The following is a 19,964-nucleotide window of genomic DNA, read 5'->3' on the forward strand; positions in this document are numbered from 1 at the left end:
AATATATATGATACATTTTCATAAAATAAAGTAAAAATATATGGGTACATAAAATTAAAAAAAAAACAAAGGGGAATGTTGGAGCAAATTGGTGAAGCTAAGCATATCTAGGAGTATCAAAAGAAAATAATACACTTTGGAGCATTGCAAAATTTTATATGTAGCTTCGATTATTTGCTATTCTTATTGACAACAACTTGGCAAGACAAGAATAAAACTTTATTTGCTTTGATGCTCTTGGTTTTTTTGTTTTGGCCACCTTAATTTTCTACTTATTAAAAGGTTTTGGCCATTGAAATAACAAAAAGGATAAAAGCCAAGAAGAATTAAACAATTATCTGTATGCTTACGTCACAGGAGAAATTGTCCCCAGAAAAACTGACTTATTTACAAGCTGACGCCACCACCGTCGCACCGACACTCCCATACGTGTAACCAAACACGGGCGAACTTTGTGACACGTGGCGAATTGTGAACCATAGAGAAAGAGAGTCGCCGCCAAGTATGAACCGTGTGATTTGTTTAAAGTTGGGACTGTGTCTGTGTGCAGGCGTGGATGGATGGAGACGGTGCAACCTACTATAGATTATGGAGAGGGGCGGTTGTTGCCTTTGTCTAACCAGGAGGGAGGATTATCTTAATCTTTTTCTCGTTAACAAATGTGTCTGCCCCAAATCCAAGCAATTAATAATTAATTTGGATTATTTGTAATTTTCTTATTGTTTTTTATTTTATTTTTTTTGAAATATGTCTTGTCTTTGATTGGGGACATGATACCGACCATTTGGTCTATAGAATTGGTCATCGGGTGAATGGCTTATTTTCCCCCTCTTATTTTTTCGGCAAGGGGGTATTGGATTTTTTATTTTTTTTGGCAAGGTGGGTAGGGTATTGGCTTGGCTTACATCGCAGTGGTTTTATAGAATTTCTGTGGGAGACTTGGAATTATGAAGCACGTGACAAACATACACAATTGTTCTTTTTGTGTATTTGTTTTTAAAGAAGATGAAGAATTATATTTTTCTTAATACTTACCAAAATATATAATTAAAAACACAAAGGAAAAAGAACCAAAACCTACCCCTAACTCATAGTGGTAAAGTTAAAAGTATAGAATATGCATGTAGTTACAGCAAACACACATTGTGTAGACATTTAAACGTTATTATTATGTAGACACCATATTTTTTGTCGAATAAAAATAATGATAGTCGGTTGCATTTGGAATTTTCGTTGAGGATACATTTTATCATCCTTCTTGTTCATCACAAAAGTATCAAACTATTGAAGCATGAATGCATGCTGCTAGCCTGGGGCCTTGGTGACTTGTTTTGGCAAACATGGAAAGGGAGGGGCTATAAGTTTCGACCCGTATTTGGCAAGTCTTGGATCACTAGCAAAATAATCATACAAGATAAATGGCCCAGTTTTATGGGTCCCACACCACACCACAGGCAACTCTAAACCCTAAGGTTGGTGGTGTTCCAAATTAGATGGAGGCACGTGGAAAGTGCATGTGCCTAAAGTCTAAACTCCTAATCATTTTTGCTAATTCCAATGATTTGGGTCTTCATAAAATTCTGCTAATTAATTAATACAAGAAGTTATATTAAATCTTGCGATTTAAGTGCAGTTCCAGTTGTTGGCTGAGTATAATAAGCAGTTAGTATTTGTTGGTTCTACCAAAACGTTCCATTTGGTTACACTAATTGTATTTGAATATAAAGAAGAGATTTGATTGCCAACGGGTTATAACTATGTGAAAAATAGTCTTGACTTGTGGGTCAGTCTCAAGTTTGAACCTCATTTTCTTTGTAGGTTAGACTATTACTTATAATTTTTTTATAAAAAAATTTGATTATAGGAATCAAAAGGCGGTGGAAGGTCTCTTTAATGGTTAGTTATGTTTTAATTTGAAAACGAAAATCCAACTGCCCAGAATTAAACAATTCAAAGGCAAAGTTTGTTGTATCTTTAATTTACATTGAGGAAAGTTTTTGTTTTTGTGTTGGAAAATGATGGGGCACTGGATTTGGACCTCACTCGCAGTCACAGGCAAGCAGGCAGGCAGGCAGGCAGGCAAGGCTGGCATGCCCAAAAACGCTTGCTAAAGAGGCAATCTCCATTCATGCGTGACATCCTCAACAAGCAATATGGGTTTTGAAAATTCTGACTGATTTTCTTCGCAATATTTGCCTGATTTTGACGTTGCGCGAGAATTGTGGTGTGCTATCAAATTCTGTCACCTCAAAAATCAATTCATATTTTTCCAATTTTTTGGGTTTCTTTTCAAAGATTAATGGTAAATAAATAGAGAGGTTGGTATAGTATAATGTGATATGTTGGAAGCAACATCATCGTTGAAGAACGAAAGGTATATGGTTGGTCATTTGGGCTTGGTGTCTCTCATTACACATTACCAAGTCAGAGGTTCATAATCATTTGCTTACCTTGTTTAATTGCGTTAGATTAATATTATAATTATTTTGATCCACATTACCCAAATCAATTCTACTTGTTAATTCTCTGATAAAATAGTTAAATAATAATTACTTGTCATTATCTTAGTGGGTTCCTTCTTATGGTAAGTTAATTTGAGCTGTATCATAGGGTAACCCAAATGAGCCAATTGTTTAATCTTTTACAGGAGGTCACAAGAATTTCTTATTTTTACATACAAATTTTAAGAACAAGTCTTCGTCAACATTATTAAAAATAAAAACCAGCTTAATTCTTGTATTGAGGAAAAATCAAACTCCATTAATCCAATCTAGAAATTCATAATTACGTTACTTTAAAAAAAAAATCATAATTACGTGAGTGTTGACCGTGACACCTTGACTTTTTGGTTTGCATTATTTGTTTATGACAGGTCAGCAGTCAGCATCCAATCATCATTAGCTAGCGGGAGAAATTGGGAATTCACCACAAAAATAGTAATAGGTGGAAATCCAAATAATTTGACAAAAGGAATGGAAGCATGTGATAACCACAAAAAAAAGAAAAAAAAAAAAAGAATTAGAATGTGTTGCTTGGTTCCCAGGGACACATGGGCAACATGGACCAAAAGAAAAGCTCCAAGAGAAACATGCATTCCTGTCTATGTGTCCATTTGTCACAGATTTCCCTCCAAACAAAACCAACCAACAAAACAAAAACCTTATCTTAGAGACCATGAAAACGGTAAAGCTTATCTTTTGGGCATAGACATTGCTGGGCTGAGAAAAAGCCATGGCAGTAGGCCTGAGCTGCCAATTTCACTCTCTGGCCTGCAAGACTTATCAACATCCCAATGCCAAATCAAGACCTTCCATGTTTTGCTCAATGCAACCTCCTCAGAACAACATCAAGGTAATTATAAATGGAGCAGCAAAGGAAATAGGAAGGGCAGCTGTAATTGCAGTGACTAGAGCCAGAGGGATGGAGGTGGCTGGTGCAGTGGATTCTTATCTAGTAGGAGAAGATATTGGCAAGGTATATTTATCTCTTTTCTACATTGTAATACATTGTATATTTGAAGTAACAACACAGTAATATAACGGGGATGTTTTGATCCTTCCTTCAAACAAAGTAGGTGTGTGACATGGAAGAGCCTCTGGAAATACCAATAACCAATGATCTCACAATGGTCTTAGGCTCCATTTCTCAGGTAACAAATCACAATCAAAATCAAAATGACCTCCTTTTCTATGTGTTTGTGATCATTCTGTCAATGTTAATTTCTCTCAATCTTGCCATTTGTGTTAATTGGCAGTCCAAAGCATTGGGGGTAGTTGTTGATTTCACTGAGCCTTCCAAAGTCTATGACAATGTAAAACAGGTAAAAAGCCACATTAATTCATGTAAGTTTTTGCTTCTCAGTTTCCATGCATAGTATGAAACATTAATTAAAACTTTCTTTGTTACTAGGCAACAGCATTTGGGATGCGAAGTGTGGTTTATGTGCCTCAGATTAAGTTAGAAACAGTATCAGCATTGTCTGCTTTCTGTGAGAAAGCCAGCATGGTGAGCACAGAGTGAGATGTCATGCAATAAGTTTTCACAAGTTTATGTGCTTTTCTTTTTCACTTCCTTGTAACATTGAGTTTCTCACTGATAATGGAGCTGCTACTTTGTTCAGGGTTGTCTTGTTGCACCAACTCTATCCATTGGATCTATACTTCTACAACAAGCTGCAATTTCAGCTTCCTTCCACTACAACAATGTAGAAATCGTCGAATCAAGGGCAACTGCAACGGTAAACTCCGTTACTCTTTAAATAAATTTGCAAACTCGGTCATGAAGATATGCTAAAGCTGTGTTTGGGAAACAGGATTTTCCATCATCAGATGCAACCCAAATTGCCAACAACTTGTCTAACCTTGGCCAGATTTACAACAGAGAGGATATTTCAACAGATGTTCAAGTAAGCCCAAGTACAGAACTTGCTTTTATAGTTGATGCCTTGGATTGGAATGGAACTCATTATTATTAATCTTATGACACAAGGCAAGGGGCCAAGTTCTGGGAGAAGATGGAGTTCGTGTGCACAGCTTAGTCCTTCCAGGGCTTCCTGCCAGCACAACGGTTTACTTTTCTCGTGTAGGAGAGGTATGTTTCTGGGCGTACTCATTTCTTCTCATTTGAGTAAGTATTGGCTTGAACAACTTTGCTTTCCACAGGTTTACTCTCTGAAACATGACATCACAGATGTGCAATGTCTCATGCCAGGCCTTCTCCTAGCAATTAGAAAGATTGTGCGCATTAAGGTAACCATCTCTTAAATTTTTCAAGCATCATGCTTGAATCGATATTCGATACTGATTATCATGTCTTCTTATTGCAGAACCTGGTGTATGGGTTGGAGAAATTTTTATAAACATCCATGTTTAATTTCTTCAATCTCATTGATGTTAAACCTCAACCGCATATAGAGAGTTCCTGTCATCCTCTAAATGCAAATTCAAAAGAATATGGTTTTAATTTGAAAGGAAACAGCAGAAGAGAAAGAAGGAAGATTTTTGTAGGGGCTTGTACCTCTACCGCTCCCTCCATTTGGACTCCCTTGTAACTAAAAAAGATAAGAATTAATGAAAATTTTGTTAACTAACATTATAGTTGAACTGGCAATGTGAGTTTATATGCAGAGCATGAATCTAATCTAAGGCAAACAATTTTAAAGGCCCTTAATGCATATATCAAACGCGTGGCAGGCACACACCACCCCTCTTTTTAATTTTGATTAAATTTGATATTACAGTTTTCAGATAGTTGCCTTTGATTGACAGAAATACCCTCAATGGGACCATGAAAAATACCTACGATTAGGTTTGTTCTCAGTTCTCTTCTTTTTATACCCTTTCCATTGGACTGGGCTTTACATGTGTTATCTTACCATAAATTAAGGAACAAAAAAATAAAATAAAAATAATGTCGGCCCAAATTTACAAAGCCCGATTTGATTTCTTTCAATGTAATATAATATGATGAGTTTTTGCCTTTATTTCTTTTTTGAGTATCAGTTTCCTCCTTTTTGGATGGTGGGAATTTTAAATTACTTTTAGAAAATATGAATAGTGCAAACAAATAATCTAGTCAAAAAAGTACCAGGGCAACTTCCATTTGAACCACCGCGTGTTCAATTAAACATTGAGAAGCAAAAGCTAGTTTATGGTTTCTTTTTTGCTTTAGAAAATTAACTCAGAGTATGATAAAATAATATTTTAAATTAATTTAATACACGAGAAGGGAGACTCTAACTTAGAGGAAGGGGGACTCAAACAATAATAAAAACGACCAACTCATTGCCTTGACCGACTGATTTAGCTTATGCTGAAGAATACACGAGTCCCACATCGGAAACTTAACAAAATAGAAAGTCTCATATAATAGATGGTTCTACTCCTAATAATATCGAGGCATTTTGTATAAAACCTCACATCTGCTAAATAGGTGATTAAGTTGAGGACAATATCAATGTTGCCAATGGTAGTTAAGGGTCCATCCCTCTAAAATCTTAACCACTTGTGCAAGACAAAAACAACTATTGAAACAAGTTAATTAAGCAGTTTCTACTTTCTACTGTTTGCTTGCTGAAGCCACACGAGGCGTTGTTCTATTGTGCGTGTCAGTCACACGTGTCAATCCGAAGGTCTCTCTCTATCCTTTAACGACACTATACGGTGTTCTAAAATCTCAATCCCAAACCCAAACTCGGTCATTATAAAGGGATATGAGACACCCAATACAGTAGGCCCACCTGTACGCTTTTTCTTCAAAGTACTATAATACCCTTGCAAAATGTCATATTTATCCTCGTTTTGGGTACCGAGAAGGGTAAGACTCTAGACCAACTCGCATAGAACTGGATGCACCCAATCGATTCTCTTACAGGCTAATCCAGGTATTATCCTCACTGCCCATCATAGGTAACCTAGAGATGAACAAATAACATCGCGCCACGTTGTCCTAGCCCTCGGGTCGCCATCGCGCGATCTATCACCGACTTCTTTCTTCTACCTAAAACAGGACACGTGCCGGTGATATAGGGCAGAGGGGTACCGATGCAGCCGGTCACTCCTCCTCCAATTCCCGCTAGGTATATAACCAGAGTCCTTCGACTCTTTACTTCTCTCCGTCTCTCTCTCTTTCTCTCTCTATTGCTCTCTGCAAATTTCGGTTTTCCAAATTAAGCGAGAAAAGGAAACGTTTCGCTTTTTACAGCTCCCGATTTCTGAGGTCAGTAGCGGCCGTACATTTATCTAATTCTGTTTCTTTTAAAATGTTTGCTCCAATTTTTTTCCCACCAGTTAATTAATCGTGTTGGTTAATTATATTATGCTCTGATCGATCTCTGGACTGCAAAAAGCTCACTCTTTTTCTTTGTTAGCTATCTTTCAAATTTCATTGCTGCGTTTCGATCTTCTTCTTCTTCTGCTTAATTAAGACTTCTACTAGTGTTATTTTGTTTGCGGATTGTTATAGTTATAGTTTCTTCTTCAAATCGAGCTACTTTGGGTTCGATCTTTGTCTATGATTCTCAGTCTCTTTGATAAAAATTAAGCTAAACCCGTCTCCCTTCCTTTATTTTTTTTTAATTTCAAAATTGTCGGTTCAGTTGAACTGAGTTGCGTTTAGATCCTCTATAAATGATGGCTTCACGGCTCATAAGCTTATGACATTGTCTAATGGGTAGCTCGGTTAAAAATTAGGGTTTTGTGGGGCTAACTAAAAGATTAACACTTTCGAACCCCAGGGCTTGGGTTTGGGTCTATTTCTTTGATAGTTGTTAGTCTTTACTTTACTTATCTGGTTAATATTAGTTTGGAATTTAGTTTAGTTTCTGTTTTTAATTTTCTCGTTCTACTGCTGATAGTGTTGTTTCCTCTTGTTTATCTTAGATCCCCATGAGAAATTGTTGAAAGCTCATACAGAATATAAATATTGTGCACCAATTTGGTCGCATATTTATCGAATAATTGGGGATATTAGTGACACAGTGAGGTGGGGATACTGAAATTGTCTGTATTTGTACTGGTGACACCGCCCGTAATATATTTGTGAGCTTTTGTTTCTTTTAGAAGAATACTTATTTGTTCTGTTTTTGATTGAGTGGGTTGAGCATATTAATTATTGTAAAAATACTAAGTCAGGCCTGGCTCTGGAGAGCTACTTAGACTCTGGCCACCAAAGGGCGGTGCCTCCTATGGTGCCTTCTCGGGTGGCTGGAGGATTAGCGCAATCTTCATCAAGTTCTGGAATTTTCTTCCAAGGGGATGGGCAGTCTCAGCTTGTAGTTAACTCTCACTTGAGCTCATCTTTCGGGAACTCTTCTAATTCCATTCCTGGAACTGGGCGTTCAAATCTGGGTCCGGTTTCTGGGGACATGAATAATGCAGTTTTGAGCGGTGTGGCAAACTCAGGTCCAAGTGTTGGGGCAAGTTCTTTGGTCACAGATGCGAACTCTGTACTTTCAGGCGGTCCCCATTTGCAGAGAAGTGCAAGCATCAATACAGAGTCATACTTACGCTTACCAGCCTCACCCATGTCGTTCTCATCCAACAACATTAGCATGTCAGGGTCATCAATTATGGATGGGTCTTCCGTAGTGCAACAAAATTCTCAGCATGATCACAACTCTCAACAAATCCAGCAGAATCAGCAGCACCAGCACCCGCGGCAGCAAGGGGCTTCTAGTGCTACTTCATTAGCCACGTCTCAAACTGGCCAGGTTTCCCTTCCCATGGGGGCGCGAGTACCTGGAGCTTTTATTCAGGATCCAAATAATTTGGCCCACGTCCAAAAAAAACCCCGGTTGGATATCAAGCAGGAGGATATGTTGCAGCAGCAGGTGTTACAGCAGCTACTGCAAAGGCAAGATCCCATGCAGTTCCAAGGCCGAAATCCACAAATACAAGCCTTGCTTCAGCAGCAGAGATTGCGGCAACAGCATCAGATTTTGCAGTCTATGCCTCAACTGCAGAGAGCCCAGTTGCAGCAGCAGCAGCAGCAGCAACAACAACAACAACAACAACAACATCAGTTGCAGTTGAGACAACTTCAACAACAATCTTTGCAGCCAGTATCTTCCGTTAAGCGCCCCTATGATGGTGGCGTTTGTGCTCGTAGACTGATGCAATATCTATATCATCAGCGGCAACGGCCTTCTGTGAGTTTCTTGTTTGTTTCATTTCATTTGGCAATTTTTTTTACCGGTTCCCTTTCAGATGTTTTTTTTCCTTCATATATGCATTCCCTTTCCTAATAATATCTTATTCACACATTCTTGTTCTTAGTGTATCTAAAATTCCAAATTGCAATGTTTACTTTTCTGTTCACTTGAGGTAATTCCATGAGTAACGTTTATCAAATTATGTGTGAATTTAAATTTTTTACAGGACAATAGTATTGCCTATTGGAGGAAGTTTGTGACAGAGTATTACTCGCCTCGTGCTAAGAAAAGATGGTGTTTGTCATTATATGATAATGTTGGGCATCATGCACTTGGCGTTTTCCCTCAGGCTGCTATGGTTAGTTTATGTGTTGGTTAATTCTTCCATTATAATTGAATCTTCGTACGTTGAATTTCCTATTTAATTTGTCTTTTTGTTATCTGCCCTTCTTGAATATGCGTTTGTGGTTCTCACATGTGAATCTTTTCTTCCTTTTTTGGCCAGGATGCGTGGCAATGCGACATTTGCGGTTCTAAATCTGGAAGGGGTTTTGGTAAGAAAGGGTTTTTGCCCCTTATTTTTCTTATGGTGCTTCTTGCACCAGTCTTGTGCTTTTTGCTTGGATGGATACATCAAAGTCAAAGAGTACACTCATTTTATTTATTTAAGCTTCTACTATCTAGTCCTCTTTACAATCTGTATTATTTTACTCTCTTTTTTCCTCATGGTTTAACTTTTGTTCTAGTAAGTTAGATATGCTTAAGGATATCATATGGCATTACCTCTTCAAAATGGTTGAAATATTTATATTTATGATGTTGATTCTAACTAATTAGTTTCATGGACATGGTTACAGAGGCAACCTTTGAAGTGCTCCCTAGACTTAATGAGATCAAATTTGGTAGTGGAGTCATCGATGAACTTTTGTTTTTGGACTTGCCACGTGAATGTAGATTTCCTTCTGGTGTAATGATGTTGGAGTATGGGAAAGCAGTTCAAGAGAGTGTATACGAGCAACTTCGTGTTGTTCGGGAGGGTCAGCTTCGTATAATTTTTACGCAAGATTTAAAGGTAGGTAAAAATTCTTCATTTGGTTGTTGGTGTTTATTTCTTGGTATGCTTCTAACTTTCTACTTTATGCGTTTTCAGATATTGTCTTGGGAATTCTGCGCACGACGCCATGAAGAACTTCTTCCTCGTAGGTTGGTTGCGCCGCAGGTACTGTTTTGTGTCTCTTGTTAAGTTTTGCTTTTATTTGGTTGACCCATGCATTTTACTGGATGTATGTATAAGCAAATAGCACAATGCCCTTTCTTATCATTAATTTTGATTTGTACCGTTTTGTTTTGAGTTTTGGTAATTGTGGAATACAGTGACTGAACGATATTCAGTGATTTAGCTCATTTGTTATGTGAAATGTGCAATTCTAGAATCTAGGAAAAAATTTGCTAACACTCAAGAGAGTAATAAATCTGGCTTTTTTCTGTCAAAAGCTTTCATGGGAATGTCATAAGCCACTCTAAAATGGTAATACCGGTGTAATTTCTTGGTATGTTTGTTTTCCACTGAGCTTGATTATACTTGTACGGCTGAGAACCTTTTCTAATAGCTTTATGTTTTGGTCAGTGGTTCAAATATAATGAAATAGATCAAATTGTTAGCAGAAAATAAAAATAGATAAGATTGGGTACAGACTTTATAACTCCAACTTATGAAGCTTTCTTTTCTCTAGGTGAATCAGTTGGTTCAAGTTGCTCAGAAATGCCAAAGCACAATTGCTGAAAGTGGATCTGATGGGATATCTCAGCAGGATCTACAGACAAACAGCAATATGTGAGTTTATGAAGGGATCAGTGAACTGCTTTTGTTGAGCAGTTGGGTATTTGACTTTAAATCCTCTTCAAAGTAGGGTTGCACTGATGTTTATTGCTTTCTTCAGGGTACTGACAGCTGGGCGGCAGCTTGCAAAGAGTTTGGAGTTGCAGTCATTGAATGATTTGGGTTTTTCTAAAAGATATGTGAGGTGTTTGCAGGTATATGCTATTGAATTTATGGACATGTGTTTGAATTTAAGAAGTATACTTCAGTTAAATTTTTTTATTCCGAGTTTTATTTTAGTTGCTGACTGCCAACTTTTAACAGATCTCAGAGGTTGTCAATAGCATGAAAGACTTGATTGACTTCTGCAGGGAGAACAAAGTTGGGCCTATCGGTAATTTCCTGTTTTTCCATTCTTGTCATTTTGTAACTCTGCTGCTGCTTTGCATGGATGGTCAATCATGTTCTTGGTACTGTTTTCTGGGATTAATTCTGTGCCAGTGCTATCTTAGACAACTTCTTAACCAAACCGTGGCATGATTATACAACTGATACGTACTTGCTAGTGTTTGAGCTTTATTGAGTCATTCCTTGGGTTAAGCATCATCTCGTGGAATGAAGATGTCCTTCAATTTCCAGCTAAACCTGTATGATTCTTGAGGTTTATGTTAATTAAATTAATAGAGATTTGAAGCAAGTCTTGAGGATATAGATTTTGACTTAATGGAGATTTGAAGTAAGTCTTGAGGATATAGTAGATTTGACCTTTGACTTCGTCCCTTGTCACCGCAGCTGTCCTATCCCTTCCTGTAGGAAGTAGTTTCTCCATTGTTTCTTTGTTTCAGTTTGGCCTTTATATTTCATTAAAGTCAACAAATTTAATGCAATGAAGAATTTGGTACTGCTGACCCCATTTATAGGGGTTTATTGTTGTGGTATTTATTTTTTGTGGAGTTTAGTATGTCTGTTCGTTGATTGGTTGAGTTGCATATTAAATGATCTGGCTAGAAAGAACTATTATGACTGTTGTATTCATAATGATTTGTTTACTTTGATCTTATGTTGACAATTGCAGAGGGCTTGAAGGTCTATCCTCGGCACGCCACTGCAGCCAAGCTCCAGATGCAAAAGATGCAGGAAATGGAGCAGTTAGCAAGTGCTCAGGGTATGCCCACTGACAGGAACACTCTCAATAAGCTAATGGCATTGCATCCTGGGATGAATAACCAAATCAATAATAACCATCACATGGTCAATCGTGGAGCTATGAGTGGTTCAGCACAAGCTGCTTTGCAACTGACTACTTACCAGAATCTGCTCTTGAGGCAGAACTCAATGAATTCAAATGCAAACTCTCTTCAACAGGAGGCATCTTCTTCCTTCAATAATTCCAACCATAGCCCATCGTCAACATTCCAAGGTGCTTCTGCTTTAATCCCTGGATCCATGCAGAACTTACCCGGTAGTGGTTTGTCAAGTCCCCATTTACCCTCGCGACAGCCGCACCAGATGCAGCAGCGCTCACTTAGTTCTAATAGCTTGCTACCACAAAACCATTCACCTAGCTCCCAAGGAAACCAGGCCTTGCAGCAACAGGTGATCCAGCAACTGCTACAGGAGATGTCCAATAACAGTGGGGGAGGTGGACAACAATCTCTTTCTGGTCCAAATGCAAATGGGAGTGTGGGAAGGAGTGGATTGAGTTTTGGAGGCAACAATCCAGCGGCAACTCCAGCCACCTCCAATGTCTCCGGAGGTCATGGCCCTGCGCCAAGCAGGAGTAATAGCTTCAAAGCTGCTGCAAACAGTGACTCTTCGGCAGGTGGAGGTAACAATGCATACAACCAGAGAGCATCTGATTTACCCTCAAACCTTCACTTGCAGGAGGATATGGTACCGGACATCGCCCATGAATTCACAGAAAACGGTTTTTTTAACAGCGATCTAGACGATAATATGGGCTATGGCTGGAAGGCGTGACTAACATAATTTGGCCTAATTGGCTCCCATTGGGTATGTGGCCAGCATATATCTTTGTACAGGACAATTTAAAATAGCTGTTTTACTCCCTTCTATTTTTTCTCTTTTGTCTCAGTATGGAATTTGTTGTGACATTGCGCATTTGTACTTGAGTAGTTCAGTTCGGTAGGAGTTTAGTGTTTTTTTTTTTTCCTGAGGGTTTTCTGTCTCCATGTCTTGCAAGTGTAATCTACTGGATAAAAAACTCTTGAGAACAGCTTTTGTTTCCCCGTAATATGATATTCACATATTTCACTCCCGTGTTTCTGCATATCTATTGCATTTAGTTTAGCTGGACGAACAAGATGATTTCAACCCGGTAACCCCGTCTTGGAATCACCAATTTGATCTCTGTAACCCGTGTTTAGAATATAATTGGATTGATTAGAATACAAATGTTTATCCCGTAGTCCCCATTGCAAAGATGGGTTCTTAACGGCATCTCCCATTAGAATTGAGTTCTTAACGGCAATCAAACTTTATTCTCTCGTGTTGTTTTGAAGAACCCCATTCGCATTGAAAGACAAACGAACATGGAAAAGACATGCACATGACATTACTTTGCTTCAAATGTAAACATACATCTGATTCTGACCCACCCACCACTCACTATTTTAAGATTCCAAACCCAGCAAATTGCAAGCTTTCGGTTAGAGCTGCCGCCTCCTCCTCCTCCTCAGTCCTCTCTTCATTTCAAGTGCTTATATTATTTACACATGTTACCCTACCCTAGCGATCTACATAGACCATCCATCTACCTACATATTAACATTTCCCTAAACTTGCTTGGGTATATTAACACAGAGTCTAAGCTGAGACCGCCTTTGGTGTGTGTACAATCAATCTGGACCATTGAAAATTTGATCTTCATAGGCTTGTGGTTGTCGATGACAACAAAATCACCCACGTGGTAATGAACCCAACTGCCTTGTTGATGCAAATAACATTCTGATAAAGCGTGCTGGCCGTCTGATGTTGATAACTGGAAGCGGACGGGCTTGATGTGCCAGCCATGGACTTGATCGACGTTGCATACTCGTCGGCCAAATCTTTTTGGACAGGTTTTGCCTAGCTGAAGCCGGAAGTATAGGCTATAGCTCCCTTGGGAAAACTCAAATTCTAGTTCACCTAGAGCTTCAACCCACCAAATCTGTTGAAGATATGCAACTGTGTGGAATCTATATATTACGCATATCAGAAAACAAAAACCCGTGTTACTTAATATTAATTACACATATAATTAAGGTTCATTTCATATATAGTCATTATTTTTAGGTGTTTATGCTAAGTCTTACAGAATCTAGGAGTTGAATTAATCTCTGTGGTCCAATTGAAACTGTGATGAGTAGCTAGCTAGGTACCTTGTTTCCTCAGTTGGAATATGACTCCAATATCTTCGATCATCTATTCCTGTTATTCGCAATGCCTTGGACGAAATGGACAAGAAAACTTGTCCACAACTCTTGTCCAGCCAAACTTCCTGTAAGGAAAACAAACCAGCAATGTTATTACATAAATTACATACATCAACAAGTTCAAAAATAAAAGTAAAATGGCTTTTGGGGGTACCTTGGTGCTACCATCAAAACGATTGGGCTGGCACAACCTAGCATAAATCTCTTTCTTGGGCAAATTTTCATGATCAAGAACTTTGTCGACAAGAAACTTATAGTTTGATGGCAGCTTTGACTCCCAAACAAAATCAGCCAAAGAAGCAGCACGGAAAGGCCTGTTCATCTGTGCCAATTTACAAATCTCCGGCGGATCCAAGTACATAAAGATGGATGAGATACAACTCTCTGGTAAGTCTCCAAGACCAGGTTTTGCTGGAGGAGAAGAAGAACCTAATAATCCAGTACTGGTTTCCCTCAGAAAGAAAGAGAAACCGGTCCCCATATACAACCAAATTTATGAGTATGGTATATAGAGTAGTTTGATTCAAAGGTAGAGGAGGAGGTGATAGAGGATATATTGCTGACGAGAAGGAGGAAGGGGAGGAGATGAGATTGCTGATTTTGGAGCAGTCCCTACCATTTTCTTCATGTATAAGGAGGAGGGAAAGTCATTGGCATGGGCATTAGGCAACCTGTGAGTTTTCAGCAAAAGTATGAGATAGAGTGCATGGAATTAATAGGAATATAAATCTTTTTTGTCACAAATTGGGAATTATTATATGTTATATTCTAGTATATATATATTTATAGGGGGCATGTATAGAAACATAGCCTAGTGCATGATAGTGGAGCATCAGATTCATTCATATAGATGAGAGACTTCGACAGCACCAAATACTAATACACCAAGGAAAAACAAAGTACGAGTTAAAAATGATTTTTAGAACCGAAGTCCAAGTGTTGTTGAGAATATATGTGACAAAACTGTAGTGGGACTATCTGGATATAATGGAAATATTTGGGATTAATATTGATTGGCTTGGGTAACCTTTGTATTATTATTATAAATTAGAATCCACAAAATGCCCTAATGAGATTTAGTTGTTAAGAAGTTTGCAGCAAAAACTGCTTAGCAATCAGGGTTGCACATGGCCAAAATTAAATTAAAGTAAGTCTCATGTTTTATCTGCCCTACTTTCTCCCTCGTGTGGCCCAGTGTGGTTTTCACGTACCATTAACAAAATGATTAAACTCCATTGATTCCTTTTATTAATTTGATTTATTAATCGGAGCTAAGCATGGCTAATCTGCACGTTATGTGATAATTAATTTTTGGACACCTAGAGAGAGAGAGAGAGAGAGAGAGAGAGAGTAGCAAATGTTTTCCACATGGGTAAAGATTTTTATGCTTTTCGACCTTTGAATGATTGTGCTTGATTAATTTGCATTTATGTACCGACCGTGAAGACTTGTGTTTTGGCCCTTGTGCTATGAAAATAAAATTGGTAAAATGTGTGAATTTAAATCAAATCCAACCACATGCTTTGAAGAAATTATGTTCGTATAATAATGTTAGGTTAAGGAGATCCAAAGTCAAAGGAAAGCCCCGGGCCCCCTTCTTTTAAATGAATCGTTGAGTTAGGAAACTTTATTAATATTTCTAGTAGTGTGCTAAACACATGAATTAATATAAATTTGTTTCCTAAAGGTAGGGACTGCTTGGTCCCTCCCTCATGCTCTGTCAAATTAATTGTGTTTCAAGGCTCTGCAGATAAAGAAATCATAAAGCATGCATTACAGAAATAAACTAGCTATAACTATAAGAGACATTAATATAATTAATAAAAAAGAAAAAGAAAAAGAGAGTTTAATATAGCAAGTGAGGACATCATCCACTTGTTCACATGAATCATGTCTATATGAGTAGTAAGCAGTCTCACCTAGCTAGGTACGATTTGGCGCTGAGTCAGCATCAGGACAAAATACAGACCATCCATTCATTCATATGGGATCCTAATCCTAATTTCTAAAAATGATTTGGATAGAGAGAGCAAGAAAGAAAGAAATTAGGTCTTGAAAATCAGTTGAAAAGAGAGAATTATAAGAAAGTCTTTGCCGCCTAATTTATAATGTCCCCCTATATATATATATATATATATATATATATATATGATATGAGGATTGATATTTGACATCACGCACATGATTCTCAAGGGTGGAGTTAGAATTTCAAATTTGGAGAGCCAAAATATAATACGTACAAGCTTTAGTTGGATTGATTTTTACTCTAGGTTTAACAAATTTCACATACCATATATATATTTGAAGAGGTCACTCATGTAAATATGAGAGTTTTCTTGCATTATGTATATGCAATGGCATGTTATTATACATGTGTTTGAAGCTTTGGGGAGACAGGGCCACTGCTGATCCATGAGTGGCTCCGCTCATCTCATCATGATTCCAATTCTATTTCACTAGGCGTGTGTATGTACGCTTTTTTATTTATCGAAATATAAAAACTTTTATTGATATGATGAGTACATATATATAATGGATTTAATCTAAAGTTCAGAGCACAAAAAAATTATATAAAAAAAGTTGAAAAATAAATGTTTTTGGAGCGGGCAGCGACTGTAATTTCCTCCATGCAAGGCAAGCATCCATGGGTCTAGTCAAGGCTTACCTCCCTTTTGCAGATGCAGCAAGCCTTTAAAAGAGAGAATATTAGTTATATAACAAAGGACAGACAGAAGAAGCATGAAATTAAAGAGATTGGAAAAAGAAAAACACCTTCTCGTTTGCCAACCATGTTTTGATGCATTTCTCATGATACTGATGCAAGCAGGGCAAAGGGGTGAGCAGGTCTCCCTTTTTATACTCCATCAGACATATTGCGCAGCTTTATGTAATATATTCATTATTCAACCAACACAAACACCATCTATTATTATTTTTGTATGTATTTCTGCATATACATTAAAACACATGACATGAATTAGAAACTCTTACTCTGTATTTTCATCTGTAGATTTTCCCTTTTTCTTTGGTGGTGGCTTGTACTTATGAGATGGTAACCGGGAAATAACGTCTTTTGGTAGCCCTTTGCTTACACTGCCACTAGATTCTTCTAATCTCCGCAATTCCTGCCAGTGACACATATATATTATAACGTTAACACTGCATATATATATAGATTTTCATAAGGAGGCCGGCCCTGTTCGCTGGTGGAGGACCTACCTCATAACTCATCCCATCTGGATCCACATTATCTTGGTTTCCAGCCTGCATTTTTAGCACAGGAAAAAAGAAAAAAGAAAACCAATTATTATTATCTATAGAAAAGAAGAGCATCCTAATTAAGAGAAAATAAAGTGATTAATATTACCCAACGGGGTGCTTCTTCCACGGACAAATTCTGAAAGTCATCCCCCATTTCCTCCAAATGCAGGGCTATAGCCAGAGCTTCATCGTTCTGAAAAGCAACAATTGGTACCTCCTGTATATCGTATACATATATATAATCAGCAGCAGCAGCATATACCGATAATCTTTTTCATCTCTATTTTAATTTTATTTTGATGAAGTACCTGATTTGGAGGAGGAGGCCATATGGCCATGGGAGTGTTGTGTTCACCATAAACGTACGTGTTAAACACTTGGTCTTCATCTGAATAGGCAGTTTGCATATTATTTCCCATCACCACCGTTTCATGCAGAATTTATTTACAGAGGAAAATACTCCGTTTCTCCCAGCTGCAAAGCACTTGCTGCCCATTCAAAGTGAAATTGGTTTACATTAGTCAAATACCAGTCAGTAAAAACTGAAAACATAAACATAAATATATATATCATGATGACTAACCAAATCCTTCAAAATTCAGATGTCAGGTTACTCCCATCTCCATGGACTTATATATTTGACTGGCTCTCGCTCTCATAATAAGCTGCACGAGTGGATCTAGCCATAAATGCAAAAGATTTTGTCGTGAAAAAACACTAATTACATTTTGATTTATCACAAAGACCATGGACAACTGATTTATTTATTTATTTAGTGAGATACAAAGGGAATGAATTGTTAATTCGCTAATTTCGCGGACAAAAGCTAGATGGAGATGAGGAAAGGAAAAAGAAACAAGAGTGGCGCAGATGACATTTGACATAAAATTCACACGCAGATAAAATTTGAATTGTTTGGTATTTCCACATCTTTAGGGGCTGATGTTGCATTGATTTATGCTTAATTCCTAGACAAAACTAGTTTTGAATGTTGATCTATAATCCTTCTCCATTAAGGAGTTACCAATACCACGACTCCACGAGGATAACGAAATTAAGTAATTTGTTTCCTTCTCATACGCTTTGAGCCAGAAAAATAATCACCAAAATAACAAAATCTTCTGCAACATGCAATCTTCATCTTCCCGTCTTTCTCACCAAGATAACAAAATCTTATCGTCACGTTTTTGAAAGTATGGCTTTAGTATGTTTTCTTTAAAACAAACTATTCTGTTCATCTCAGTTTTTGGTATTATGATATCTTAATTATGCACATCAAATTACGTACATCTCTGTTCAAACTTGATCTTTATTTTGCATACTTCACTTAGATGCATGACATGATATCCCGATTCATTATGTATCGTACAAAGCATTACGTGGTGTTACAATTTGTCCATTATATAATATGTATTTTACATAAATATGATCTCTCTAATTGAATTTCTTTTTCATCTTCTCAGATTGGGCAAATATGCCTAATGACCTTTTGTACTCAATTTTAAAGAGATTAGTGTTACCATCAAACTATATCAGTTTAGTGTTATTTGTATTTCATGGTATTGTGTAGCAAAAGTTAATCAAAGATATCCTTTTCTCATGCTTTTGATTCACACTGCCAAAAAAGGTACATGGAATTTATACAACATGATGGATGACAATTTCCTTGATTTGCAATTAAAATTGCAGGAAAAACGATTTTTCAGAAGATGCTATGACCCTAATGAAGTTGACTAATTGACCCCCAATTTGGATTGTGCCAAAATTTTCAATTTCCGTTGTGAAAGCTTGTTGTCGTCTCTCTTTTTTTTTCCCTTAATTTTTCAGTCAGTGGTTCTTAAGTAATTTGCTTATTTTCTGAACTTGTAACTGCACTTTTAGATATTTGGTGTTTTTATATTTTCCGCAACTATACAAGTAAAATCGATATAATTTGATTAAAGACATATACAAAACCATTGTGGAAATATAATCCGTATACAAATGACTAGATTATGCATACAAAAATCTGGCAGTGATTCAAGTTTCATAAAAGTGCAATGCATCAATAAGTGCAAAATGGAGGATTTCAGAGTGTGGAAATCATGGAAGTGGTTTGGGATTTGATGAAGTGTCCAGTTTTGACCCAAATCTGTACGATATTATTTCTCTCATGCATAAGGAATATGGATGAACTGAATATGTAAATACGTGAACAAGTGTAAGCTAAGATTTTTACTGTGGAAATAATGGTATCAAATTTCACTGAAACTATGTGAGAAATGATGAGGATGGAAGATGTAGAATTAATATGGTCCTAACCTAACCTTGAACATTCGTGGTCACTTCACTCATCACTGATTCACTGGTGCTCTTTAGCTTCAAACTCTTGTTCTTGTTTGCTTCTTGTTGCTCTAGAATAGGTCTTTTTCAATAACTTCCTTATTAAAGAAAAAAAAGTAAACAATTTAAAGCATCATCCCTTTAATACAGAGCAGAGCAGTCAATGGTGCTATCGTATTTTCGGCTTTGGAGCAGAGCAGTTTAATGTTTAATTAAGACAGACGAAGAAGAAGGCTGATATTAATTGTAGAGCAACAAGAGCACCATCCCTTCACCTTTCGCTCTGCGAGGGACTCCATGCCTCGGAAGCTCGATCAGATTATTCTTTTTCTTTGCCTTTCTGGTTGTTGATTCTTTTGGTTTGTAATTTTCTAGTGTGTGTGACAGTGTGAGTTCAAAAATCGAACATGGGTGGTATGCTTGAATTTTTAATTCAAGCGTTTTAAGTAATGGATATATTATAGATCAAAAGAAGTAA

General features: G+C 37.3%; 3 protein-coding genes and 1 long non-coding RNA gene across 5 annotated transcripts; 2 read left to right on the forward strand and 2 right to left on the reverse strand.

Annotated features, from left to right (window-relative positions):
• The first annotated feature begins 3,115 nt into the window (after positions 1 to 3,115).
• On the forward strand, positions 3,116 to 5,089 carry CRR1 (Dihydrodipicolinate reductase, bacterial/plant). Its single transcript, XM_008236065.2, has 9 exons — positions 3,116 to 3,474; positions 3,575 to 3,649; positions 3,755 to 3,820; positions 3,910 to 4,005; positions 4,121 to 4,237; positions 4,313 to 4,405; positions 4,489 to 4,590; positions 4,662 to 4,748; positions 4,826 to 5,089. Exons 1-9 carry the CDS (start codon positions 3,232 to 3,234, stop codon positions 4,856 to 4,858), a joined length of 912 nt encoding a protein of 303 aa, XP_008234287.1. The 5' UTR covers positions 3,116 to 3,231; the 3' UTR covers positions 4,859 to 5,089.
• A 1,495-nt stretch (positions 5,090 to 6,584) lies between these two features.
• SLK2 (SEUSS-like 2) lies at positions 6,585 to 12,747 on the forward strand. Of its 2 annotated transcripts, none has more exons than XM_008236062.2 (10): positions 6,585 to 6,717; positions 7,380 to 8,647; positions 8,877 to 9,008; positions 9,156 to 9,204; positions 9,508 to 9,722; positions 9,801 to 9,869; positions 10,384 to 10,484; positions 10,591 to 10,684; positions 10,794 to 10,863; positions 11,545 to 12,747. In XM_008236062.2, exons 2-10 carry the CDS (start codon positions 7,685 to 7,687, stop codon positions 12,447 to 12,449), a joined length of 2,598 nt encoding a protein of 865 aa, XP_008234284.2. In that variant the 5' UTR covers positions 6,585 to 6,717; positions 7,380 to 7,684; the 3' UTR covers positions 12,450 to 12,747. The 2 variants fall into 2 exon arrangements, with proteins under 2 accessions (XP_008234284.2, XP_008234285.2); XM_008236063.2 differs by having other exon boundaries at positions 6,609 to 6,717; positions 7,632 to 8,647.
• A 275-nt stretch (positions 12,748 to 13,022) lies between these two features.
• Positions 13,023 to 14,533, reverse strand: LOC103333249 (F-box protein PP2-A13). Its single transcript, XM_008236061.3, has 3 exons — positions 14,058 to 14,533; positions 13,850 to 13,968; positions 13,023 to 13,666 (listed from the first exon to the last, which is right to left on the reverse strand). The coding sequence occupies exons 1-3, from the start codon at positions 14,382 to 14,384 to the stop codon at positions 13,243 to 13,245; spliced, it is 870 nt and encodes a 289-aa protein (XP_008234283.2). The 5' UTR covers positions 14,385 to 14,533; the 3' UTR covers positions 13,023 to 13,242.
• Positions 14,534 to 16,110: 1,577 nt separating this feature from the next.
• On the reverse strand, positions 16,111 to 17,023 carry LOC148917509 (uncharacterized). The gene is made up of 3 exons (XR_016127487.1): positions 16,895 to 17,023; positions 16,676 to 16,784; positions 16,111 to 16,592 (listed from the first exon to the last, which is right to left on the reverse strand). It is a non-coding gene; the product is annotated as an uncharacterized LOC148917509 (long non-coding RNA).
• Between the last annotated feature and the right edge of the window lie 2,941 nt (positions 17,024 to 19,964).

This window comes from Prunus mume, linkage group LG5 (assembly GCF_029339155.1).
Source record: "Prunus mume cultivar Tortuosa linkage group LG5, ASM2933915v1, whole genome shotgun sequence".
Classification (NCBI taxonomy): domain Eukaryota; kingdom Viridiplantae; phylum Streptophyta; class Magnoliopsida; order Rosales; family Rosaceae; genus Prunus; species Prunus mume.